The sequence below is a fragment of the Argopecten irradians genome, chromosome 16 (assembly GCF_041381155.1).
Source record: "Argopecten irradians isolate NY chromosome 16, Ai_NY, whole genome shotgun sequence".
Taxonomy (NCBI): domain Eukaryota; kingdom Metazoa; phylum Mollusca; class Bivalvia; order Pectinida; family Pectinidae; genus Argopecten; species Argopecten irradians.
Window position 1 is genome coordinate 22,750,748 of NC_091149.1, and position 27,208 is coordinate 22,777,955.

The window sequence follows — 27,208 nt, forward strand, 5'->3', positions numbered from 1 at the left end:
AGGAACTCAATTATAGTCTTAATGTCTTCTACTACTGTACCTACGAAGGTAACTCAATTATAGTCTTAATGTCTTCTACTACTGTACCTACGAAGGTAACTCAATTATAGTCTTAATGTCTTCTACTACTGTACCTACGAAAGGAACTCAATTATAGTCTTAATGTCTTCTACTACTGTACCTACGAAAGGAACTCAATTATAGTCTTAATGTCTTCTACTACTGTACCTACGAAAGGAACTCAATTATAGTCTTAATGTCTTCTACTACTGTACCTACGAAAGGAACTCAATTATAGTCTTAATGTCTTCTACTACTGTACCTACGAAGTTAACTCAATTATAGTCTTAATGTCTTCTACAACTTTACCTGCGAAGGTAACTCAATTATAGTCTTAATGTCTTCTACTACTGTACCTACGAAGGTAACTCAATTATAGTCTTAATGTCTTCTACTACTGTACTTACGAAGGTAACACAATTATAGTCTTAATATCTTCTACTACTGTACTTACGAAGGTAACACAATTATAGTCTTAATGTCTTCTACTACTGTACCTACGAAGGTAACTCAATTATAGTCTTAATGTCGTCTACTACTGTACTTACGAAGGTAACACAATTATAGTCTTAATATCTTCTACTACTGTACCTACGAAGGTAACTCAATTATAGACTTAATTCTTCTACAACTGTACCTACGAAGGTAACTCAATTATAGTGACTATCTTAATGTCTTTTACTACTGTACCTACGAAGATAGCTGAATTATAAGAAACACTAACTAACACATTGTTAGTTGTATTAGATCAAAACTGTAAGAAGAGTCACTATGATTGTAATTTTGCATCATCAATCCTTTTATCCTTTTCAACAGATTGTTAGATATGATGTTAGATGTGTTGCCATTGTGCATGCTGATTTGAGTGTACATGTGAGCAATGTATTGGTTATTCAGGCGCCGTTGATCTTGATGCCATCAAAGATGAGCGTGAGAGGAAGGCATTAGAAGGAATGATCAACAACTTTGGCCAGACACCCTGCCAACTTCTAAAGGTAATATCGTATTCACTGTACCAAGGGCGCTTAAAATTATAACAAAGGGTGAGGGCACTTATCAGTGAACCGTAATGTAAGATGTGGCAGAAAAATATCAGTCATCTTTTGAAACATGCATATACCTTTTATCTTTGAGACAAGTTATTATCAGGTGAATTTGATTGGCTGAAATTTTAGGTTTATTTGATTGGATGAAATGTTAGGTTTATCTGAATGGTTGAAATGTCAGAGGTGGATTTGATTGGTTGAAATGTCATATTGATTGGTTGAAATGTCAGATGTGAATTTGATTGGTTGAAATGTCAGGTAAATTTTGATTGGTTGAAATGTTAGGTAAATTTTTTTGTTTTTGATCAACAGGAGCCTCACCCTAGGAGGATGAGCTTTGATGAAATGGTCGCCAAGTCCATTAAATTAGACAAAGCTCTAAATGTTTTCCTCTTCCTCAATCAACTCAAAGTGTTCTTTGTGGAGGTGGGTGTAAATTAATGTGCTCATCACAATTATAAAAATTAAAATGACCAGCCATACCAAAACAGATACTTAAATATTGAAATAATAAGTATTTTGTGTGTTGGAAGTCAAGCATATTTAAAAAGCAAATTTGCATTCAGTTTGATGAAAAAAATATTCAAAAAGTTAAAGTAAATATAATTTTATGTACATTGAGTGATTGTTTGATAATACTTTTTCAGTTACTTATAATAAACTGATTAAATTAAGGATGTACTCCTCTGAGAAGTCAAAATTTTCTTGTATTAAACTTTTTTCTCATATAGATTTTTTGAAATTGGAGTTCATACCATAAAAAAATGGAAGAAAAAACATGTCCGTGTGCTCATTTTTGAGCCATTGTCACTCAAAGATACCTAGTTGACAAAATATTTGATTTTATGGGAATTTTGCCATTTTGAAAATCTACGCAAGAGATTAAAGCAATAATTTCTTAATGGGGTGTTTGATATGTATGGATGTTTGTAGAATTTACTTCCTAGTGGTCTTCTTCAAAAATATACCAGTTTTGATTAATAAGACTTATATTTTTCTCAGACAACATATGCTACCCCTACCCTTTAATTTTGAGCTACAAAATGCACCATTTTCAACCATTTTTGCCAAATTTAACCCTTTACAGAAAAAGTTCTGGAATTAAAATTTTGTTAATATTTTGCATATCAATAAAGAAAGAGTTGGTCTTTCTAAATCAGGCAGAAAAATGGGGGGTCTGTGTACTTACTTTTAGCACCATCGAATATTTATTATTATCCAATATTTTAGAGTAAAAAAGAAAAGTGCTCAAATTACCATTAAATGTGAAAATAAAGTGACAAAAGTGTATCATTTCACACATTAACGCTCAATATTTTAATTACCATGAACCTAATTAAAGATTTACAGCAAAAATTAGTTTGATACAGCTAGATATGCTGGCGCAGTGATGATTTAAGTAAAAACAATTTCAGTAAAAAATGGTAAAACTTGGCTTTACTCAAAGCGAAAAAGACACAATTTCAAAATGGCTGCCAAATGGGCCATTTCTTAAAACCCCTGCATAAAAAAAATTCTACTGAAAATTGAAAGGTAATATTTTGACAAAATTTGCAACTGGCAACTTGCTACATATATTGATAGATTGTATTTGAAAATCTCATTTTAACTTCTTTGATCTTTGTCGAAACGAGACTTGAACGGGACTGAAACCTCAGAAGAATACAACCTTAACAATTAAATAAAAAAAAAAAAAATTGAATGCTATTCCTTCAATAAATGATTTTAATTCATAAAAAGAAAGGAGGGTTAAACATTTTTTGTATAATTAAGATTTGAGACTTCTATATATGTCGAGTAAGATTTCATTGTGATGGAGATTACCAAATACATTTGTGTATAATAATGTGTTGTTTAATTATTATTTATCAGGTTTCCATGGAAACTGATCCTCTTGTATATATCAGTGTCCCCAGAAATCAGGCGCGCTCCATCATTCAACACGGCATGCCTGATACCATGGTGAGTGGGTGGATTAGGGGTTGAACCAGCCAATAGGACTAAGGGGAAGAATTTACTGAGTAGCTTTTATATTCTACTGAGTGGGAATTTCTGTTAGCAAAGCTGAAGATTGTATTGATAAGAGTAGAACATTACAATCTGTAAAACAATGTTAAAGATTCTACTGATCAGAATTAATTCAATTATATTGACTAGATTTGGATATTCTTATGATCAGAGTAGATTCCTCTGACCAGATTTGGATATTCTAATGATGAGAGTTGAAGATTCTCTTGATCAGGACATAGAGGTTACACAACGAGTGGTTGTTGGATATGGAATTTATTCCACACGAGTGAGTTATTTTTTAAAAGTTACAAAAGATACGAGCTTTAGCGAGTGTCTTTTGTAACTTTTAAAAAATAACTTACGAGTGTGGAATAAATTCTATATGCAACAACCACGAGTCGTGTGACCTGTTTCTACCACAATTATCCGCTTTTGGCCGATAAAAATACGACGAGGATAAGTACGCTATCCAACAGCAGTTTTGGCGCCAAGCAGCGATCACAGCATAGCATGACGTCACTCGATTATTGATGACGTTGACAAATGAAGACACGACACCGAGAAAGACGTAGTTCGGTCAAAGTTCATCGTGTCAGCCAATCAGAATGCGTACAGAGTTTATACCACGTGTGGTATAAACAAATTGTTAATCAACAGCTGCATCGTTTATTTGATACCCTGAGAGTTTAATAACACCGCCTATTGTGGTAGAAAGAAGATTAATCAGATTTGGTGACTCAATAGATGAGACTAAGAGTTCAAGATTTTACTTATTGGGTTAGGGGGTTCTATTAGGAAGAATTTCAGAATTAATGTTAGTAGTACTAAACAAATAGTTTTAATTTCTTTTAGCACAGCAAAGAGTTAGTAGAGTTATTATTCAATCTAGAAATATATATTTGTGGTTCCAGGTGACGGTGTCTGAGGAGGGAATTGTGGGATTGCATGGCTGGCTACCATATGACAAATCCATCTCTAACTACTTCACTTTCGACAAAGATCCAGCTATTGCAAACTCAAAGTTAGTAAATGAAAGATTTTTTTTTTTTCCAATATTTATCGTAAACTTTCTTCAATTTTACGAAGTTTTTAAAAAGAAATCATAAATTTTCCTAAAATGTTTTTGGTTTGCTTTGCTTTGTTTCTTCCATTCTAGCAGTTGCATTCAAGGATTTAGGAAAATGTAGATTGCCCAAAGGTAAAATGTATACATTGAAATTGCACCTCATGGGTCTTTAAACTGAAAACTTATATTAAAAAGAATACTTGGTATTTGTAGACATGTGGTATCATTTAATTTCAGGGTGAAACGGAGAGTTGGTGGACCATTTGCCCCAGGAGTAAAAGTGGAAGCTAAAGTGTTTGTAGTATCCCACGATGCCAAGCTGCTGTTCAGTGGAGGTCACTGGGACAACAGTCTACAGGTGTATAACCTTGGCAAGGGCAAAAAGGTCAACCATATCGTCAGGCACATAGGTAGGTCAACCATTTCGCCATATTTACATTTTAATTTTGTGTGAACCTGAGCTATGTTAGTGTTGCTGTGTCTTCATGTTTTTATCTCCCCTAATATATCTGATGTCATACTGTATTATAACTTTCTATTGTTCTTCTTTGATCAGTCATAACTTTCCATCGTTTTGTTTTCAATCATTATAACTTTCTACCAGACTGTATTTGGTCGGACATTGTGACTTTCTACCAGTCTGTATTTGGTCAGACATTGTGACTTTCTACCATGCTGTGTTTTTATACCTTTCTACCATTCTGTGTATTTATACCTTTCTACCATTCTGTGTATTTATACCTTTCTACCATTCTGTGTATTTATACCTTTCTACCATTCTGTATTGATACCTTTCTACTATTTTATATTGATCACTTTCTACTATTTGTTCAGACATAGTGACATGTTTGGCCCTGGACTACTGTGGCAGTCACCTGATGACGGGGTCCCGAGACACGACCTGTATGATCTGGCAGATACAACAACAGGTAATCAGAACTCTTACCTGCTTGGTTACCTACATATTGTACATGCTAAACTTGTTTTACCAAAATATTATTGTCTGAAAAAAAAACCATAATTATAATTCAGGTGTATTTGTGCATTTCATGTCTAAAAAGACTGAAAGCAATTTTAAATGGAATTTTATGGAAAATATGTTTTAACCAACATTTTAGTTTGATAGTTTTTTCTGCATAAGGAACTAGGCATATTTTGAAAAATTTGTCACATACACCTTTGGGAATAAACATTTGTTTATTGTAATACTGTAAATTAAAGTGAATATTTTCCACAAGTGTAATTTGCAAGCTTTTTATATCAACGACAGATATACCTTCATTCTTTTATCAATATAATTTATGTTCAAAAAATATTACATGTATGGGAATTTTTGCACTAAAACATCTTTAGCAAAATAAGCATAAATTTCCTTGTTGACAGTAAGCTTGTGTTTTCTCCATTATAGGGTGGAGTTAGCACAGGTATAAAACCTAACCCGCTGCAGACACTTTACGGCCACGATGCAGAGGTCACTGCCGTCCACATATCAACTGAGTTAGACATGGCGGTATCCGCAGCAAAAGTAAGAATCCACAAAGTATCAATGTGATGTTACCATGGAGTTGTATACTTCAGTCTGTAGACACTTTAATTAGCTTTGAGAAGGTCACATTATCAATGTGACGTTACCATGGAGTTGTATACTTCAGTCTGTAGATACTTTACGTAGCTTTGAGAAGGTCACATTATCAATGTGACGTTACCATGGAGGTGTATACTTCAGTCTGTAGATACTTTACGTAGCTTTGAGAAGGTCACATTATCAATGTGACGTTACCATGGAGTTGTATACTTCAGTCTGTAGATACTTTACGTAGCTTTGAGAAGGTCACATTATCAATGTGACGTTACCATGGAGTTGTATACTTCAGTCTGTAGATACTTTACGTAGCTTTGAGAAGGTCACATTATCAATGTGACGTTACCATGGAGTTGTATACTTCAGTCTGTAGATACTTTACGTAGCTTTGAGAAGGTCACATTATCAATGTGACGTTACCATGGAGTTGTATACTTCAGTCTGTAGATACTTTACGTAGCTTTGAGAAGGTCACATTATCAAGGTGACGTTACCATGGAGTTGTATACTTCAGTCTGTAGATACTTTACGTAGCTTTGAGAAGGTCACATTATCAATGTGACGTTACCATGGAGTTGTATACTTCAGTCTGTAGATACTTTACGTAGCTTTGAGAAGGTCACATTATCAAGGTGACGTTACCATGGAGTTTGTATACTTCAGTCTGTAGATACTTTTACGTAGCTTTGAGAAGGTCACATTATCAAGGTGACGTTACCATGGAGTTGTATACTTCAGTCTGTAGATACTTTACGTAGCATCAGTCTGTAGATACTTTACGTAGCTTTGAGAAGGTCACATTATCAATGTGACGTTACCATGGAGTTGTATACTTCAGTCTGTAGATACTTTACGTAGCTTTGAGAAGGTCACATTATCAATGTGACGTTACCATGGAGTTGTATACTTCAGTCTGTAGATACTTTACGTAGCTTTGAGAAGGTCACATTATCAATGTGACGTTACCATGGAGTTGTATACTTCAGTCTGTAGATACTTTACATAGAGCCTCATTAACAATCAGGGCCATTTAAGGTTGAGCCAGTTTTGTTGGTTGAGGAAAGTCTGAGTACTCGGACAAAAAACATTGACCAGCATTCAGTACCTGGTAACTTCTGCACATGGGATTCAAACTGGCAACCTATAGAATGAGGGTGTGTGGTAATATGTCAGAATATTTAAATCGCTCAGATACCACTCCCTGATAGGTTTCTTTTGATCAATATAAAGTTAAGCTGCTATATATATTTTAAAATGTTTTGTTAAGGATTTTTATACCGAAGGGAGGTAACTCTATGTTTTCTCGTCAATTATATGGCTATGTTAGACAACTACACTGTCCATCATGGCCTGTTTTCTCATTCTGAGTTTGTTTACTGAAGCATTATGTATGACAGACATTACTTTTTTGGCCAATTCTAGAAACAGAGCTTCAATTATACAGACAGCTTCAAATAAATCATTCTTGTGTTTAGGATGGTACTGTGATAGTCCACACGGTGAGGAATGGTCACTACATGAGGACACTACGGCCGCCATGCTTGACCGGCTACACCCTCAACATACCTATGGTAGTGGTGGACGAGACTGGCCATATAGCCTTGTACTGCCACGAAACATTCCCCATAGACCCAAAGGTAAGGCCACTTGAGGCCTAAAGGTAAGGCCACGCGGGGCTCAAATGTAAGGCCACTCGAGGTCCAAAGTTAATGCCATTCAAGGCCCAAAATTTGACCTTTCATGAATGCTTTTGTCAAGCATTCGTGAACAATATTTTCTAATTAAGACATCTAACTGGGTTTTTTTCTGCTGTAGTAGAAACATCATTTTTTATGAAAATAAATTATGGAACTAAATAAATAAAAAAGCTCCAAGTAATTAATTTGTTTTAATCCTTGATTAGTACATAAAAAATTCAGATCATGAATTCAAACAATCTATGTAACTAGCATGTTAAATATAGGGGATTTCAGGCTAACCTATATATTATATATATACTCTTTATACTGTTACTAGATGTTTCAGAAATTAAATAACTATTTGTAGGAGAGATTTTCCATTCATCTCTACTCAATCAACGGCAAGCACTTATTCGCGGAGAAGTTGACCTATGGCCTTGGTCACATGATTGTGTCGGGTGAACATCTCATCACCGGTGATACACAGGGTAACCTTAGTGTGCTGGAGATTTTTGCGTGAGTAAATCTTTCAAATCTCACACTTCTGTAACTACGTTATAACTCCTTTGTATTGAAATACAGCATTTCTCATTTCATTTGTTTCTATGACAATAGACTTTGTTTCTATGACAATAGCCTTTGTTTCTATGACAATAGACTTTGTTTCTATGACAATAGACTGTGGCAACAATTACAAATTAAGAGATCAAATATTAGTCATTTCTAAATTTTGTACTATTGATAATTATTAAATAATTATAATAGGAAAATATCATTAACTTTAAAGTGAAATACAATTATGTCTATTTTATTTTTAATTAGTATAAATTTACAGTTATAACATCTGTTAAAAGCCACTGTACTGTAGTACCTAGTAAAATAAAAGCTTCGATTGATCAAGTTGATAATACGTTTTGATAAACATTTAAGTCGTACTTAGTTCTACACTGAGCGTCGTTTTGTATGTCGGCAGATTGAAGACACTGACATCTCTCCCTCTTCACGTCCCGATCCACTGTATCGCCATCACAACCAACGGCAGTCATATCCTTGTTGGTCTACGGGACGGAAAACTAATTATTATTGGTGTCAAGAACAAGTCTGACCTCAGGTGATTACAGGAATATCACATGATCAAATCGTCAGATATGATTGGTTCTTATGAGGTCATGTGGTTAAATAATAAATTTTGATTGGATCACATAGTCAATGGAATCAATTTGGTTCTTAAGATGTTATATGTGGTTAAATTGGCAATTTTGATTGGATTACTTAATTTATGTCAATTTAAAATTGAGGACACAAAAAACAAATATGCGTGCCTCTTATGCAATTTGTTATAAGAATTATTCATGATGACTGCATAATGTAATTGTCTTTACTAACTTAGAGCTGCAGTAATAATATTGTATTTTGAATAAAATCATTGAATGAAGTGTATTTTTGTACGAAATACAGTGAAATCTGTCAATGAAGAAGACCAAACAGACATAGCATAATATCCTTCATAGACAGGTGTCCTTTATATAGAGGTGAATAATAGACAGGTGTCCTGTGTATAGGGGTGAATAATAGCAGGTGTCTTTTATATAGGGGTGAATAATATACAGTGAAACCTGTCTATAAAGACCAAACAGACGTAGCACAATATCCTTTATAGACAGGCATCCTTTATATAGAGGTGAATGATATACAGTATAAAGGAACACAAACAAACATAGCAAAATGTCTTTTATAGATATGACTGTTGTGTGCTTTTCACAATGGTCAATTACATGACATTGGATATTGGTAGTAAATTGCACCATGTGGTTGATGAGTCTGTCCTTTATAGACAGGTGCCCTTTATACAGAGGTCACTAACATAGAAAATTGTAATGAATGGGGTAGATGAGTGTCCATTATAGATAGGTTTCCTTTAAGTAGAGGTGTCCTTTTTAGCCGATTTAATGATATTCAAAATATTAAATGGTCATTTCAATTTATAACTATTTTGCTACTTAAGCTTGATTCATAATTATAAAAGATGCCATAATCTTATGTCTATGTAAAATAGTAAAGAATCATTTTTCAAGGTCATGCCATTGTTAATAGACATTCTTCTTTGCTATTAAAGATATGAACACAATCTTGTAGATAATCCTGGCAATGGCACACAAAATGTCGTCAAAAAATCAGTTTTGTAAATATGTCGCAGGATTATTATTTCTGAATCATGTGAAAATTTAAAAAAAAAAGATTATTTGATCATTTAAATTTTCTATACTCACTGCTATATATTAATTATAAATTGCAATGTATTTAAACTAATTATCCAGATTAGTTTGGATAAGGCAAAGAATGGGTTAAATTTCTTTGTCCATAATTTTTTTTTTAATTAAGTACATCCTTCATTATTTAGTATTGATAATCATCACACTATAGAAATACTCTTTGGTTTTTGCATTTACATATTTATCTCATTTACCCCTGAAGACACATTTACCCCTGAAGACACATTTAGACTCATCCAAGTCAAAGACTAGAACAGTCCATTGTGAAATTTCAGGGGTGAAAGAGTTAGGCATGAACATCTCTCATTTAAAAATGTCTTTGTAAAGTTAATATAATTGATTCACAGTGTAGATATATCAGTAAAATTTAAAATTTACTCATCTCTTTTGTAGTTATAAAGATGTCTTTTCATCTATTTCAATCTGTGATTTAAAATACACTGTAAATAAATGCATTTACCTATTTTTTTTTAAATGATAAAAAAATGTGATCATAGTTAAAAAAGTGCTTTTATCAAACTATATGTGATATGTCTCATGTTATTCATAAAGTCAACACATTTTTGACTGTATACCTGTAAATATGTTTTTAACACAAAATTAAAAAAAGTATGATTAACATAACTGATATGAATTAGGATGTTTGTTTTATATTAATTTATCATGTCACTGGCCTGCTTAGTCATGTAAAATAGCCATTTCATAAATATCGAAAGACACGCATGTGATAACACTACCGTGATATCATTGGTAGTAATGGTATCAGAATCACAATTGTCTCTGTAAACGGAAATGTCAAATTAGAGTCTTGAACAATTGTCTCTGTAGACATAAACGTCAAATCAGAGTGTCATTTTGCCACTCTTATATAGAATTTATGTGATTACAATCGTAGTCATGTATAAGTCTTATATGAAATTTGTTAAACTGTTTATTAAATAATTATATAGGCTTCTCAAATATATTGCAGTCTCCCAAAACACGCACCACACACTGCATACTCACTTCATACGGCGTACATGGGAAACTGTCCTTACATGACCCTAGCTGTTAATTGGACGTTAATTTATCAAACAAACAAATTATCGCCTAAAGCTTGTGGTATAACAAATTATTGAACTCGTTTCATAAATTTCATATTATATAGCCACTCGAGTTGGTCCTCCATTTTATGCCTGTCAAAAGTTTTCAGAACCTGTAATGGGAGATAGTCTACACTGTACAACTACTTGTAATAGTTCTATATATTAATTATCTCACGTTTTCATTTTAAATGGGCGATTTTATTTTCTTCGTTCTATTTAATTTATAGATGACCATATAAGGAACTAATGTCAAATTATAGGTTGTCAACATTGATGCACAGTCCATATTTAGACACTTGAACTGGGACAAAAAGATCAATTTTATGCAGAATAGTTATAAGTTCATGTATATGTAGATTTCATTTAAAAAACACATTCATATGCATGTTTAGGTATTGTTCTTGTTAAGCTGTGTAAACAGTTTTTGATAAACAGCTTCATGCATGCTTTATTTTTTCATATCACATAGCTGGTTATTTTTGTGATTTTAACTTAAAAAAAGGAGAAAATAATTTTTAGCTGTTTTTTTACGAGCTAACGTTAAAAATATATATATGAGCCAACTAAAATAATTTTATGATATTTTGCTGATCAGATTTTTGAGATCAAGGCAATGTTATGTGAAATCACAAAAATATCATCTTTGCCAAAATTATGCGCTAGGATTTCCCCAGCACTCTCTCCGTGCTGTATGTCTTTTTAGCGAAGATCTTTTCTCATTTGTTTTTTAAAAGCAAATGTTTTAAGTCAGTCAACCTTTCCATGTATGTTGTTCTGGAGTGAAAAGCAATGATTTTAAATGTGATACCAACATGTGTTTCTTTAGTTGTTTAAACTACTGTACAGTTGTTAAATCTTGTGAGTGTTGAAATCGCGCAGTATAATATTTGGAACTTAGTCACTTCATTAAAGTGAATAGTCAGGCAAAGAAAACCAGTCTAAATGCGTTCATTGGCCTTCCAAAAGTTCTCACACATTAATACGACGGTCAAGTTCTGCTTACGTTTCCCAGTTCTGACCATTGAAATAAAGAAAAGTTGAAAGCATTGAAAGCGAGGCTGCGTGGAAATGTAACCACAGACATAGTCAGCCGGGAGGACATTTCAGGATTTCTATACTTTAAATTAATTTCTTCGTACGCAGACAGATTTTGACGAGATATTTTATTTTTCGATTTCATAAGAAATTATACTGGATACATTCACACCATTTTTACCGACTTTAGCCATCCTTGCCCGGCTGTTCACTTTAACTTATTCACCTCAGTAGCTTATTCAAACGAATCACCTTCATAGCCTTTGAAAGTGTCATTTTGTGACAGGGTGTGCTATGTAAACTTATTCACATGAATCACCTTCATAGCCTTTGAAAGTGTCATTTTGTGACAGGGTGTGCTATGTAAACTTATTCACATGAATCACCTTCATAGCCTTTGAAAGTGTCATTTTGTGACAGGGTGTGCTATGTAAACTTATTCACATGAATCACCTTCATAGCCTTTGAAAGTGTCATTTTTGTGACAGGGTGTGCTATCTAATACCGTATTCGACCCAATAAGCGCCCAGGGCATTTAAAAAATTGCAAAAAGTGCTTTTAAGACGAAATCATTGCAAATCTATATAGTTTGTGATCTTTATTTATGCATGGGCAATTGAAATCATGGCCTAAAAAATGGGGAGGGGCGCTTATAGGGACATGGGCGCTTATTTAGTCGAATACGGTAATATGTATTTCAATTTCATGAATTAGGATGAATCCGCAAAATTTAAATCTCCCACAAATATCAGCAACTATACTGTATTTGACCTATTTTACATTAACTTCAAATATCATGTGTGTATTGACATGTCGTTTACACAACAGATTGGCATGGATCATACAGGTCATTTTCAGTTTTCACAAATTTTTTGTTGGAAACAGTTTATATCACGTATTTGCTACATTATCCCAAAAACCACAAATTGAAATCTCTCTTTTGCAGCATATAAGAAAAATATGGACTTAAGCCTGAGATGGGAAATAGCAACAAACAAACAAACTATAATTTCCACTCATTTTGTTTTATGATAACGCCGTGCAACTTAGATTAATATGTCACTTAGGTACAAAGGAATAGAAAATGTGATAGATGGACAAAGCCCTTAAAGTAAGTTATTATGTAATGCATTTCATTTTTTATGTGATTGTGTAACAATGGGTTACTCTTTAACTTTTAGGTTCCCTCAAAGGAAGACAATGTTTGATCTGTAGCTTAGAGTATAACGAGGTAACTAGTTATAGACTCCTGGGACATGCATGTGATTAATTAATGGGACAATTTATAAATGTCCATCTTCATAACACAATCATAGCTGTTCTAAGATTTGAAAGCCATGAGAGATTGGGCTATTTATGTAACTTAAACTTAATATGCTCCGCTGCCAACAGAGCATTAATTATAATTATATTGATCAAAGTGAATTAAGACGTTCAAACTTTTCAATGATGGTAATAGTATAAAGTTAGTAACTTTTGTTACTGAAGAAAAACACTAATTCATCTGCTCCTTATTTTAGTAGTTAAAATATCATTCGTCAGTGCTGTAGCATGATATTATATATATTTTTTTTTCAAAATAGATCATTAGGCCGATATTGCTGTTTACAATCATTCTTATCATTAGTTATTTGTTTGAATCAAGCTTAGAACAGCTAACACAATATTTATCTATAGATAACGTATGTAATATCACGGTGTGAGGTTCACTGAAATATATACTGTATGATAATAGGCTTAACACATGATCAATACAAAATACGACTGTTTTGTGAGGTTAATAAACTCTAACATTGACCTGTCGAATAAATTACGAATACTCAACCCATGACAAGTGAAATCACATTTCATCACATTTTGTACTGGATTGTGGTAGGGTAAAAAAACTACGAATAAGCACACAAATGAACTCATAAGTAAATATCAATTAAAGCTTAATATGCATAGAGCAATTATAAAATTGAGCTTTTAGCTTTCGCAATGAATCAGCCTGGTTTAATACACAGCTTTTGTAATCTCTAAGCTTGTACTAATATAATTAAATATTGATTTCTTGGTTCACTTCTATTATATATAATTATTTGATTTAGATGGCAAAAGAAGCACATAATTTTGACAGTGATGAAGATAAAATACATGTATAAGAGACACATGATTTTAAGTGATGAAGTAATTATTATGATAGAATTCTCTTTGGAACGTTTTAAGTATTAGAAGAGTGTCATGAAATAAAAATAAATTCATCAAGGCAATTGTTAGTTTAGTTTAATTCTGTGCTTTAACATCATAATATCATACTAGGTGTTAATTAATACATCAAAATCTGATTTTAAATTCAATAATGTGATTATGTTTGTGTATAATATACCTAACTTAATATCAAAGATCTAACAAAAACGCTTAATCAAACCTAAAATCTAATACATTTTTTTCCAATTTGTTAAATTTATGATAATTAGGATTTATGCCATTTCGTCACTTTATCAGGTTATGAAAAGTGCAAATATTTGATATAATTGATTTCGAATCTATAGTCTAACATTCAATGCTTTCTTAACAGTCTGATCTTCAACAATATATGGTACATTTTACGAATATAAATCTTTTGATCTTTTTCAAACTAGACTGTTAAAGTTTTATGAATCATTTAATGTGTTCATTTTGATGTTTACTGATTTCTGATGAATAAGATATTTACTGGATTAAGAATCAATGGAACATGATATTTCTTTTTTTTGCAGTGACTTCTACAATGAAAACAAAATTACTTGCGACGGAAGTACAATGTAATATACATGTACACGAAACTTCTTGTATAGTGTACATTAAACTTATAACACACTGCTATACATCGAGTCTTTGTTTCTCGATTGATTTTTTTAGAGAGAAAAAGTCTTCTTTTTTCAGAAACATATCGTGATAATTGGCTTAGTAAAAAAAGCTTGTTTGGTGTAAAGGAATACTGTTTTATCTTCGGTATTACTGTACATACTTTATGTCATTGTTTATATTAGCTTCTAAATTCTGTGCTTAAAGTTGTTGTACAGAGTCAGTATCTGTATATGGTAAGTGTGTGTGTTAGGATATAACGATTATCAGAACTTACAAATTAGGGGACACTGTCACTGATATAAAATATCTGGAACCAGTTGTTCAAAAGAAGGCTAGCCTAAATGTTAATCATAAGTTAATGATACTTTTCAAATCAAGATAAAATAATGTCTTTGCAAACTTTTAACAAAATCTTATAAAATTCTTGTTATAAGTATTCCATTCTTTACCTACTTGCTCATTTTAGAGAAGACATATTCACAGATATGGAATCAGGTGATAATTGAAATGTTCACTAATCAAGTAATTAAGCCAATCGCTTACTGAACAACCGAACCCAGGATTGAAAACTGAAGTTCTAAATCTATGGTATTTGTTTGATTAATAAATGTGCTATTAACAGTTAGGGTCATGTAAGGACGGCCTCCCGTGTATGCGGTGTGTAATGTGTATGTAGTGCGAGGTGCGTGTTTTAGGAGACTGCGGTAGGTATATTCGTGTTGTGTCTTAATTCTTGTATAGTGGAGTATTGCCTTTTTAGCTCGCCTATTCGAAGAATAGGGGGAGCTAATGTTGTCACGCCGGCGTCGGCGTCAGCGTTGGCGTCCCATTTCACGTTAAAGTTTTTGAGCAAGTTTCTGTTTCGTCAATTGTTTAAGCTTAAGTCATCATTAATGTTTATGATTTTATTTTCGTAATGTATATGGATGCTGAACGTGATAATACAACCAATTTGGGGCCCTTTTAGGTTTTTTAGAGTCTGTTAATTTGTCATATTTCCATGTTTAAATAGTAAATACTTCAACATCAACTTCTTCTGAATAGGCGAGCTTTGCTGTTCTCCAACAGCTCTTGTTTAAAGTAACTGTTATATTATATTATATTGTATATGATAAATAAGCAATTTAAGTGTAGGTGTATTTCTGACGTAATGAAAGTGAACATATTTGCGATTCAATATCACATTTAGAAACTTGTCCGTATTATTTAGAACCATGTATTATAGTTATCAGGTTGATTTAAACATACTCAACGTTAAACTACGGATCCTTATAATCACTCTATTTAATAGAATGTGACCTCTAATGACATGTTTGTATCAAATGGAGTAATGATAATGCATTGTTTTGTAATCTGTATTTTAAACAGATTGATACTGTCCGAGTCCCCGAGTTGAATACACCTATCATGTGTAGCGTAACGTCGTACTACCAACTGTGGGTTTCTGACGCTGGTAGATATAGTGTGCGCTAAGAAATATTAATTGTTTATGATTGTGAAACAATGATAGCTGTTATACACAATATCCATCCTTTGTACTTAACACTATGAATTTCAGCGAAACTACATCAACATTGAAAAGTTACTCATACAAGACGTTGAATTATAGACGTACATTTCTAAACAACAAGAAATATTCTGTTTTCGTGAAAAGCATATAAATCTAATTTAATAATTACGATATTATGCACCATTACGAAGAAATAATAACTAATAATTTGTGTAGAGCAATTGGTGTTATTTTCATGCCAGTTTAGTTTGTTATGTCAGCTTTCACATTTTTCAACTAGAATAAAGAAGAAATGCATTTGTGGTTATAACCGGCACAAATTGTACACGTGTCAAAAAACAATACATATGATATTATTTTATTATGTATCATGCTCATCAATGTGTTGTTTTAATCTCTCAGTCTATATTTCGTATTTCACGAAAGGTGCTATGAGTTGTCTATTTGGGAGTATGACCTGAGGATTAGAGTGAGTTCCGAGCTTTTTGTAAGGTTTAATTTGATAGCCTCAGTATTCGGGGTCGAGTTGAGTTGTGTGTCTAGATGGGGATTGGATCGGGGAGAGGGGGTGGGGGCTTTAGTGATGAGTTAAGGTATATGCAACAAGGACTTTTTATTGCATGTTTCCTTTCATCTCGAGTATTGACTTTCTCTTAAAAATAAAATTGAGTATTTTAAAGCATGTTCTTGAGTTTGAAAAAACTATACATTGAAAATATAATGATGCATTATTAACCTTGCATTAACTGGAAAGTTGGAACGCACCTGTGGCGATTCATGCGATTTGTATAGGATCGATTTACATAGGATCTAGTTTGGTGGTATCCAGGTAGAGACAGGACTAAAATGACTTTTATATGACAGGGGATTGTCTCGGGTACAATTCTCGAAATAAATTACTATTATATGAATTTTTTTTTAAACTTCGATTTCATGCTTTTTAACTTGCCAGCATTAATGAGTATTGTAGGCAATGAAAAACAATGTTGTCATCAGTAGATTGTATATAGTTTTACGTGTGTAGCCATTTAGAAAGTTTGCGTTACAGATGGTATATGCATTATGTTCTAGAGTGATGAGAAGAGTGTTCAATATAGATAATAACATAGGTCCTCAATTCTTAGATTTCCATCAACGTGAGATCAGTTACGTACGTAGTGTATGTACTATGTGTTAATATCAGCGATTGATCTTCTCTTCTCTACAAACACAACCTTTATTAACAAGTATATAGATGTTGAATTCAATCGTCATGTTAGCATTGTACTATTTAATTATGATGACATTTCTTTTATAAATGTAGAATGATACATTGTATGAAGTGAAGCCATACTACGATATTAAATGTGCAATATTTATTCAATATTTTAAAAGTTATTCTTTGTAGATACAATTAATGTTCCACTGAACAAATTCTATTCTGTTGATATGATATTTAACATTTCTTACATATGTTCTTCTTACCTGGTCCGTAAAACTGGTTTATGAACAATAGTTTCTAGGAATAAATACTATGCATGACACGGAACAAGGGAAATATCGGAGAATAAAATACTTAAAAGCTTGAAATTATTGCGTTTTTATTTTTAGAACAATATTACGAAGTGCAATCGCTGGACTAGGCTTTATTTACTGTAAACAAACTTTCTTTAACGTGCTAGATACTTTCGCGAATGTCGCGATCAGAGTAAATTTGCAAGAGTTTATCTCTGAAAATTTACCAATACATACACCATATTTATATATATATATATTGAAAGATGGTCCAGTAAAAATTTTAAATCCGTGAATGATGATTCGCGAACTTGTTTTGAAACGGAAATTGCGAAATTAAGTTGCCGCGAAATAAAGTTGATGTACAGTTTGTATAAGTTACCAGATTCTCTAAAAAATAACGGTGCTCAATACTGCTCATAGAGAAATAATACAATAACGGAATTTATTTTATTGTTGTTTTATTGTCCCCAGTGTTTTGGGGATTACAGAATCCATTTTAAGACCACTTTAGGTAACTGTCTAATTTACGGTAATGACGTAAAAAGCGTAATGCTTGTGTATTTTGGAAGGCTGTGGTATCCATGAACCACTTTAGGTAACTGTCTTATTTACGGTAATATTATAATGCAATGGTAACATCCTTATAGGATGGGGATTAAAAATTGCACAGGTGATGGTGATGACCCCCCTCCCTCCGGGGGCCTGAGGGACGGGGTCAATTTGGCTATTTCCATATATACGTTTTCTCTGAAACTGAGCATGGGATAGCACTCATACTGCAATGGTAGCATCCGTATAGAATAGGGATTCAAAATTGAACAAATGATGGAGCTGACCCTCCAGGGGCCTGAGGGGCGGGGCCAAAGGGAGTCAATTTTGCTATTTCCATATAAACGACTTCTTCTCTGAAACTAAGCATGGGATAGCACTCATAATGCAATGGTTGCATCCTTATAGGTTAGTGATTCAGAATTGTACAAATGATGGGGCTGACCCCCCGGGGTCTGAGGAGCGGGGTCAAAAGGGGTCGATTTGGTTATTTCCATATAAACGACTTCTCTGAAACTAAGCATAGGAGAGCACTCATAATGCAATGGTAGCATCCATATAGGGTGGGGATTCAAAATTGTGCAAAAGATGGGGCTGACCCCCTGGGGGCGGGGCCAAAAGGTGTCAATTTGGCTGTTTCCATATAAACGACTTTTTTTTTTTAAAAAACTAAGCTTGGGAGAGCACTCAAAATGCAATGTAAGCTTGCTTATAGGGTGAGGATTGAAAATTGTACAAATGATGGGGCGGACCGAGGATCGAGGGGTCAATTTGGCTATCATGAATACTCATATAATGCATTATGGGAAACATATATGGCTGACAGTACCACTTCATACTAAATAAATATAATTTAAGAAAAGATTAACGCAATTAAAAAATATTCACTGTTTCTCTTTCTTAAATATGCTACTCAAAGTGTCATGACATCATAATTACCTATGTTGGATAATCTATATTCCCTTTACAATGTTACTAGTCAGGTGCCCTATAGCTAGATTCATCTAGATGCTGCTTGTAGGCCTATATGCATGTGTAAATGTGTTACATGTACCCTTTATTGTTATAGACAGTTGAGAGTTAATTAATGTATTTTGTTATCAAGTCACTGGGAAAGGCTAGCATGTACCTGCTAATGTCAATTTGTTGACCCGTAGTACGCACTCCGTTGTGCCGAGACCCAGCCAATACAACTTGTGCATTGTTATCTTAATTGTGAAATTTATATTGTGTTGAAGAAAATGAGATAAAAGATAAGTTATTAATTTCAGCGTATCAAAGCTAATTTAGTTTACCCCTTTTAACCAGGAGAGCGAAATATCTTTAATTATGCCCTCCTCCAGCATGTATTCTTTTAAAAGTCTAGTCAACTTAACACTTTGATTATACTTAGTTATACATGTGTGATACCGATAAGCAGTCACTCAGGAAAAGTTTTCACAATTATTTTTATCATGTTACAATATTCAGATAGATTTGAATTAACAGGATTGTTAAATATTTGAATTTTATTAAATTTTCTAATATTAAAGTTAAGTTGATGCTATTTGAACTGGTTCCAACAATATTCACACTAAGAAGATGCTGCTTCTTCATACGCTCACTCTAAAATCCTGCTCAGAAAAATTTGTTCTGTACAAATCACGGTTTTTTTGCAAAACTGTTGATCTATATATGAATTAATATTTGATAAATGACATCTGTCTGAATTGTATGATCATTGTTTTAATACCAATATTGTTGAAAAATACCAGTCGTCATCTGAATTTTCCTAATTAATTATTAGTTCAAACAGTGCGTATAAGTGTTAATCAAGAACATTAGTCAAATCCAATCATTGAGCATTAATTAACTGGACCATCGTACTACGAGGCCAGTGGCCTCTTGTTTATAGTGCTATTGCACTGAAGCATACAGCCAGCCGACGACGCTAAGCAACACACTCCATCACATTATATACGTCCAACTCCATTAATGCCGAGCGCTAAGCAGGAAAAATTCTAACGCCCTACCTGACATTGACCTCATACATATCACATGTTAGAAGGACTTTGCCTTGATAGATAAACCATTTGTAGCATATGTGATATGTAAGGTCCGATCTTATAATTGAAATATCGCATACATATTACACGTTACAGCCTTGATAGATAAACCATTTGTAGTACATGTGATTTATAAGGTCCGATCTCATAATAGCAAGATAACTTCAGGTAGATACTGGTTCTCGTCTACACATGTCTATCATATATCAGATGACTTTCGGAGGGGGTTGACACCATCATACTTCGAAGTACATGTGAGTATCAACAATATATTGTAGATATTAGATAAAAATGCATGCAAACATGTGGGGTGGACTTGTATAGGATTTGTCTTCTCTCCGAGCTATGTCACTCAATCTTTTTGATTTGAGAACATATTTTGTAATGGGAACAAATGAAACGACCAGTGAAAAATTTAAATTCGAACAAACTGTGTTACGTGTACGAACACAACTGTGTTACTGTGTACAACTGTGTATGTGTACGAACACAACTGTGTATAACTGTGTGTACGAACACAACTGTGTACAAACACCTGTATACCTGTGTGTACGAACACAACTGTGTATACATGTCTGTACTTTTGCTGCCTGGTCAGTGGTCAGTTGTCTGCCGAAGATGGTGGAATCGTACTGGCCTTCAAAACGTCACACGTTAGACGACATTTTATGTCCCTGGCTCTTAATAGGACCTAACTATAATAAACCAAACCACATCAAGTTATACACGATACAGAATAAACATTGAGATGTGAAATACGGTAATTTCAATATTACACAATATTACCTTAAACGCGTCCCATGTTTTAACCTTAGATAAGCAGTACATACATTGTGGCCGGTATCTGACCCGACATGTTTATGTGATAACGGTATATACGTGGATACAGATGGTGGGGTACCATTTATATGCTCAACTCGGTGTCATTACAATCTTTTTTTTTCAACCACAAACACTAATTTCTTTCTTCAGTATAGTTTTCTGAGAGCTACATGGGTTATGAACCCTGGGGCCATCCCCTTCTCAACATATTCTGTATTGGCATATTTCAGCGTTATCTGCACTTCCGGATACGTATCGATTGTAAAGTAAAGTGTTTGCGAGCGTAAAGTTATCAGAGAAAACGACGTGAATTTCGGTCACTAAATAATGACGTAACAGTCGATACCTACCCGCAAGAGAGGTAAATCTGCAATGTGCAAAGATGGAATAGCATAATAAAGGAAATTACTCTTTCAACTATTGCTCATCACATTAAGCTTACTAGTGCTCTAATATCATTTGCATACTCTTTCACACATTATGCTCAACAATTATAATGTTGTTTATCTATATATCAATTATTGAACTTATGCTTTTAGCATACATTCCGTCTTTGCATATTACAGAGTTAGCTCCCTTGCCGGTAGGTATCGATTGTTACGTCATTATTTTGTGAGCGCAAACTCTGTAATATGAAAATACGGACGTCACAATCAATAGCTACCCGCAAGGGTAGATAACTCTGTAATATGAAAATACGGAATACAGAAAATTGTAACAAAGAATCAAAACAAAAAAAAATATTGTAAAGCACGATAACAACTGATAAGGGAAGTGCGAAACTACAATTGACATGACAGCAAATGAGTTAATATGTTCAGAGTCGAAATATAACTAATTCAAACGTTTGTTGCAGATTTTACCCAAAGACGTTATGGCGACATTAAGTCAGTGGATAGAACCTGATGCTTATGAATATGATAACACCACTATTGTTGACCGAACGATGAAGAAAATGGAAAATTTCCCTGATGCTGTACCTTTTATCGAAAGGTCTTTGTCCGGCTCCCGACGGTCTCTGACGAACCAGGAGTTCGTACAGAAAGTGATTAAGATAGCTAAATACCTGGTATCCTTTGGTGTTAAGAAAGGCGACAAGATTGCCATCTTCGGGAAGAACTCATTGGAGTGGATTATTGGCGAATTTGCTATCTTTTTCGCTGGGGCCGTTTCAGTCCACATAAATATAACAAACAGAGACGCTAGTGACGCAATAGAAACCCTGGGAATCTGTAAATGTAGGTTTTTACTAATAGATCCGACTGAGAACAGCGGAGCACAAGCGCTCATTCCACAGTTCAAACTGACAGACGACAGTAATCATGTATTACTTCTCAGGAAAAATGGGAAATGGGACTTCAACGACTTAGAATCGGAGCTTAATGTGCCTGAACATGAAGTAGAACTACCAAAGGTCGATGTAGGTGATGGTGCCGTAATTTTTACCACTTCCGGCAGCACAGGAAATCCCAAGCTTGTGCTTCACACACATTCAGGAATCGTGTACAGCATCCCCAACGACGAAAACAATCCTACGTTCAAACATTTTGGGGGTCCTTCAAAGTTCAAACTCTTTAACGACCGGACATTCAGTTGGCTTGGAGGGTCTCCTCTTGTTAGCTTCTTGTATGGGAACCAAATTTTGTTTATGCCCTCCGTAACACACCCGTCGAAAGAGCAGGCAGTGCAGATATGGAATATTATAAGGGAGGAAAAGTGTATGGGTGGATGTTTTCTGCCGTTTTTGCTTCAAAATATGGTTGACACTCACGTCGGACCAGGGGAAGACGACTTCAAACTAATCATGCTATTTTCAGGAGGCCAGGTCCTTGACGAAACATTCATACAAAAGACGTGGCAGTACTGTAAGACGTTGTATGTTGGGTACGGGTTCACGGAGTCCTTCAGTAGTATAAGCGCTCTGACTTTGAACGAAGGTCAGCCGTATTATAAAGGTTTTGTTGGAAAGGTCGCCAAGGGTGTGGAACTGAGGATCGTGGATGAATTCGACAACGTAATGGAGTTGGAGAGTCAGGGAGAAATACAGATACGTCAAAAGTCACTTTTCAAGGAATATTTCGCAAATGACCAGCTGACGAAAAATGCGTTCACGGCCTCGGGGTGGTTTAGAACTGGGGATATAGGATTCCTCCGGGAAGGAGGGGTTCTGGTTATCACTGGGAGGAAAAAGGATATCATTTCTCGTGGAACTAGGAAAATCATGCCAGGAGGCATAGAGGATACAGTGAGGAAAATGTCTGGCATCAAGGAGGTGGTAGTGGTCGGTGTTCCTGATGATCGTTTACTGGAGGAAATTTGTGTTTGCTTCATTTCTGACGAAGGGGTAGACTTGACCGCGGAGGATGTTGAAGGTTTCTGTAAAAACATCTACCTTAAAGAGGAAGCTGCGGACGGGATGGGAGATATGCCTAGGTATTTCCTGAGATTTGATTCATTTCCGTTACTGAACCACAGTAAAATGAACAAAGTAGAGTTAAAACTTCAGGCGGCACTGAAACTAAAGTTGGAGAAGTGATCAAAAATCATCGATAGAACAGTTAACACTTCAGGCGACGCAAACACTAAAGCTATAGAAGTGATCAAATTATCGATATAGTTTGATCTAAAGGAAAGATGAACAAAGAGTAGTTAAAACTTGAGATGATATAGAAAATAATATAAAGCTATGGAAGTTATCGAATCATCGATATAGTTTGACTCTAGGGACAGATGACAAATCAACTATATTTGCTGTTAAACTGTTGATGGCGATAAGCTAAAATTCGAGCAATTTTTGATATTTTTTAATTGAAATATTTTGAAACTATAAATGATTACTTCTCTATGCTATATGATGGGACACATATGATGATGGGACACATTCCAAATTGTAGGAGATTTTGTAATGATTATCTGGCATGTTTCAATTAAAATATTTTGAAAATTCAAATTTTTGTAAGGCTGAGATACACATGGCGAAGATGATTGGGTCGAGACATGATACAACTGGACGGACGTGGGCCGTGGCGAAAACTGATTACAAATAACCAGTGAATTTATTATCGAGGCTACGTACTACAGACATGATGATTTAATGCAGTTAGATGACCGCTTCAAGAGGTCTTTTCCTGAGTGAAACGAGCATAATATCGTGACGTATCCTTCTCTAACATTTTGTTCATATTCTTATACATTTTATAAAATATAAAATGCAATATAAGTACTTATCATGTAAACAAACACGCGATGGGTATAAAGTTGGACAATACGTTTAACGCACTACTGGTTTCTGGGATTTGTGAGTTTGTACACTGTGAGCTGGTTTTGAGAGGACCAGAAGATAATTGTAGACTATGGACACCTCCGACATTTGGTAATCTAAAAAACAACGACAGAGTTGACGTTGGTCCCATCTCCTCCCTTCTACCCGTGCGTCCTGTACAGGTCGGGGTATACGCACAACACACAAACTGGATGAGATATGAAGGTTGTACACTTCAGCTATACGACGGACCTTGTACTCACAGGCTGTCAGGACAAACCGACCCTATCATTGAATGCTATGAACATTGCAACAAAACGACATTTTCCTTGTTTGGTAAGTGTTGTTATTGTCAGGAATTTAGTATAAAAGCAAAGACTACGAGTTCAGCGAAACAGTTCTTCCCTGCGTATAACGGAACTTGTGGAGAGACTTTTGGTGACCCTAACTCTGGCTGTTTCTGTCAATATCGTCCCATTGAACTATCGGTAAGAGGTGGACCGCCTAACTGTATGTCAATATATCATACAAAAAATCAGGAAATAATGCTCCAGTCCTCAAACTGTAAAACCAAACTGCGGTATATCGGCGCAAGGGGACCTACGTTTATGGAATATCGGGAGGCTTCTTGGTGGACAGCGGCCAAGAGAGTCCAAAATGATGAGTTCTTTTTCGCAAATGAAACTTTTCTAGTAAAAAAATGTCATATTAAAAAACGAGACTTGGTACTGGGTAGGCATCTTCAGAAAACAAAAGTTCCTGTCCGAACGGCCAAACGAAGCGGAATTCTGTGGTGTGCTAATAAAAGACGGAAAAGGAACAGTCAGATTTACAATACAAAGATGCTATCGTTCATTGTCCAAGTTATGTGAGATAAATATCAAACCTTCACTAATACCTCAGACTGTAGTATCAGTATCGGGTACAAAAACGGTTCCTACTGACAGTACACCGAAAAAGGGTAATACAACGAAAGTGGACGACGAACCGGATGTGGACGAAAACCCGGAAGTGGATAACAAGCCAACAGATGCCAACAACGGAATTAGTACCGGAGCAATCATTACAATATTTAGTTTGTTTGTATCTCTGATTATTGTTCTTGCTATGATTTTCGCTATTGTTAAACGCAGAGCAAAATTATCTGGAAGAGTTATGGACGCGAACGTTTCAAATGAAAATTCCCCGCCGGTGGGAAATGTATACAACTCACTGATGGATATAGGACGGTCCCGGGATAACGATTATAGTCAACTACACACTGAAGATCAGAGAGTTTCCAATGAAAATTCCCCGCCTGTGGGAAATGTATACAGTTCTTTGATAAATATAGGACGGTCCCAGGATGACGATTATAGTCAACTGAACACTGAAGATCAGAGAGTTTCCAATGAAAATACCCCGCCTGTGGGAAATGTATACAATTCTTTGATAAATATAGGACGGTCCCAGGATGACGATTATAGTCAACTGAACACTGAAGATCAGAGAGATTCCAATGAAAGTACCCCGCCTGTGGGAAATGTATACAATTCCTTGATAAATATAGGACGGTCCAAGGATGACGATTATAGTCAAATAAATACTGAAGATAAGAGAATTTCAAATGAAAATTCCCCGCCTGTGGGAAATGTATACAATTCTTTGATAAATATAGGACGGTCTCAGGATGACGATTATAGTCAACTGAACACTGACGATCAGAGAGTTGTTTATCATGAGATTAAAGGCAACACTGATCAGAACAATTATGACGATGTCAATTAGGTCAGGAATCACTATTAACTTATTCCGTCTTTGTATATAACAAAGTTACCTCCCTTGTGGGTTTATATCTATTGTGATGTCATTTTTTTTGTGAACGACCTTCTCGTCGTTTTCCCTGAAATTATGCTCGCAAACCAATCTGATTAAAACACAGATCCTTATAACCACTCCGTTCAATAGAGGATCTGACAATATCCCATAAGGGGTCACGTCCAGATGACCTTTATACCACGTGTACATCAGAGCAAATGCAGTTTCAACACCTAACAACATCATTTGAAAACGTCTTTTCGCCCCGGTATATATATACAATTAGCTTCGTGGTGCACTTCGGGCGAGATGGTTACATACACGAAAATAATTTGGACAGCTTTTTGAAACTATTTCGTCCCCAGTCAAGATTCTGGCAGTGGCACTTTGATTGGTCATTTCAAAAGGTCATCTTGACGTGACCCCTAATGGGATGTTCTCAGATCCTCTTATCAAACGTAGTGATAATAAGGATCTGTATTTTAATCAGATTGGCTCGCAAACGCACCACGTCGCAATCAAAATACCAACAAGTGCAGATAACTCTGTGTTATGCAAATGCAGAATTAGAACATTCAGAAATCACTTGACTCAAGTATTTATGATAATCTAGTGTCAGTCAAATATTACTACATGTAAATACGGACTGTGTTAGTTTTAGTTCAGTCAGGCAGTACAACACCGGTGATGAAAAATGTGATTTTGTCAGTTCACATAAACATTCAATTTATTGTTCGTCTTGGTCGCTACCAGTAAATGGCCCTGTGGAGTGGTGTCATTAAATCGTGATAATTGATAGAAAATTTGTCAAAATGAATGACATGTATAGTAAAAATAAAACGTCTACCAATACTTTTGTCTGTGTATTTTGAGATACCATAATTGTTAGAGATACAACAGACGGAATATATTTGCCAGTTTTATCATATCAATGCGTTATTAATGGTAAGCAATTTCACGCAAGTTTTAAAATGAATCGCACCCATAAATATTCAGCTTTCAGTTTCGAACTTGTCTACCTAATTGACCATAAAACATCTCTCATCTACAAATAAAAC

At 34.7% G+C, this 27,208-nt stretch overlaps 2 protein-coding genes across 9 annotated transcripts in view; both read left to right on the top strand.

Moving 5' to 3' along the window:
* The window catches only part of LOC138310490 (neurobeachin-like protein 1), an 81,398-nt gene extending 68,249 nt beyond the window's left edge, over window positions 1–13,149 (top strand). For 3 of the 6 annotated variants that reach the window (XM_069251725.1, XM_069251726.1, XM_069251730.1), the window contains 11 exons: window positions 958–1,055; window positions 1,419–1,532; window positions 2,979–3,068; window positions 4,028–4,137; window positions 4,420–4,592; window positions 5,017–5,111; window positions 5,591–5,707; window positions 7,240–7,401; window positions 7,811–7,959; window positions 8,417–8,554; window positions 13,018–13,149. In XM_069251725.1, coding sequence (XP_069107826.1) covers window positions 958–1,055; window positions 1,419–1,532; window positions 2,979–3,068; window positions 4,028–4,137; window positions 4,420–4,592; window positions 5,017–5,111; window positions 5,591–5,707; window positions 7,240–7,401; window positions 7,811–7,959; window positions 8,417–8,554; window positions 13,018–13,051 — 1,280 coding nt within the window. In that variant the 3' untranslated portion in view covers window positions 13,052–13,149. Of the gene's footprint in view, window positions 1–957; window positions 1,056–1,418; window positions 1,533–2,978; window positions 3,069–4,027; window positions 4,138–4,419; window positions 4,593–5,016; window positions 5,112–5,590; window positions 5,708–7,239; window positions 7,402–7,810; window positions 7,960–8,416; window positions 10,186–13,017 lie in introns of those variants that run through there. The other 3 variants (XM_069251728.1, XM_069251729.1, XR_011206437.1) reach the window with 2 other exon arrangements.
* On the top strand, window positions 13,022–27,002 carry LOC138310492 (putative acyl--CoA ligase YdaB). 3 transcript variants are annotated; one of them, XM_069251733.1, is made up of 3 exons: window positions 13,022–13,067; window positions 21,948–23,524; window positions 24,052–27,002. In XM_069251733.1, the coding sequence occupies exons 2-3, from the start codon at window positions 21,966–21,968 to the stop codon at window positions 24,074–24,076; spliced, it is 1,584 nt and encodes a 527-aa protein (XP_069107834.1). In that variant the 5' UTR covers window positions 13,022–13,067; window positions 21,948–21,965; the 3' UTR covers window positions 24,077–27,002. The 3 variants fall into 3 exon arrangements, with proteins under 3 accessions (XP_069107834.1, XP_069107832.1, XP_069107833.1); XM_069251731.1 differs by lacking the exon at window positions 24,052–27,002 and having other exon boundaries at window positions 21,948–23,946; XM_069251732.1 differs by lacking the exons at window positions 13,022–13,067; window positions 24,052–27,002 and adding an exon at window positions 19,960–20,523 and having other exon boundaries at window positions 21,948–23,946.
* The last annotated feature ends 206 nt before the right edge of the window (window positions 27,003–27,208 follow it).

Excerpts from the sequence above, each read along its gene's own strand:
- LOC138310492 (XM_069251731.1), top strand. The coding sequence starts at position 21,966 with ATGGCGACATTAAGTCAGTGGATAGAACCTGATGCTTATGAATATGAT.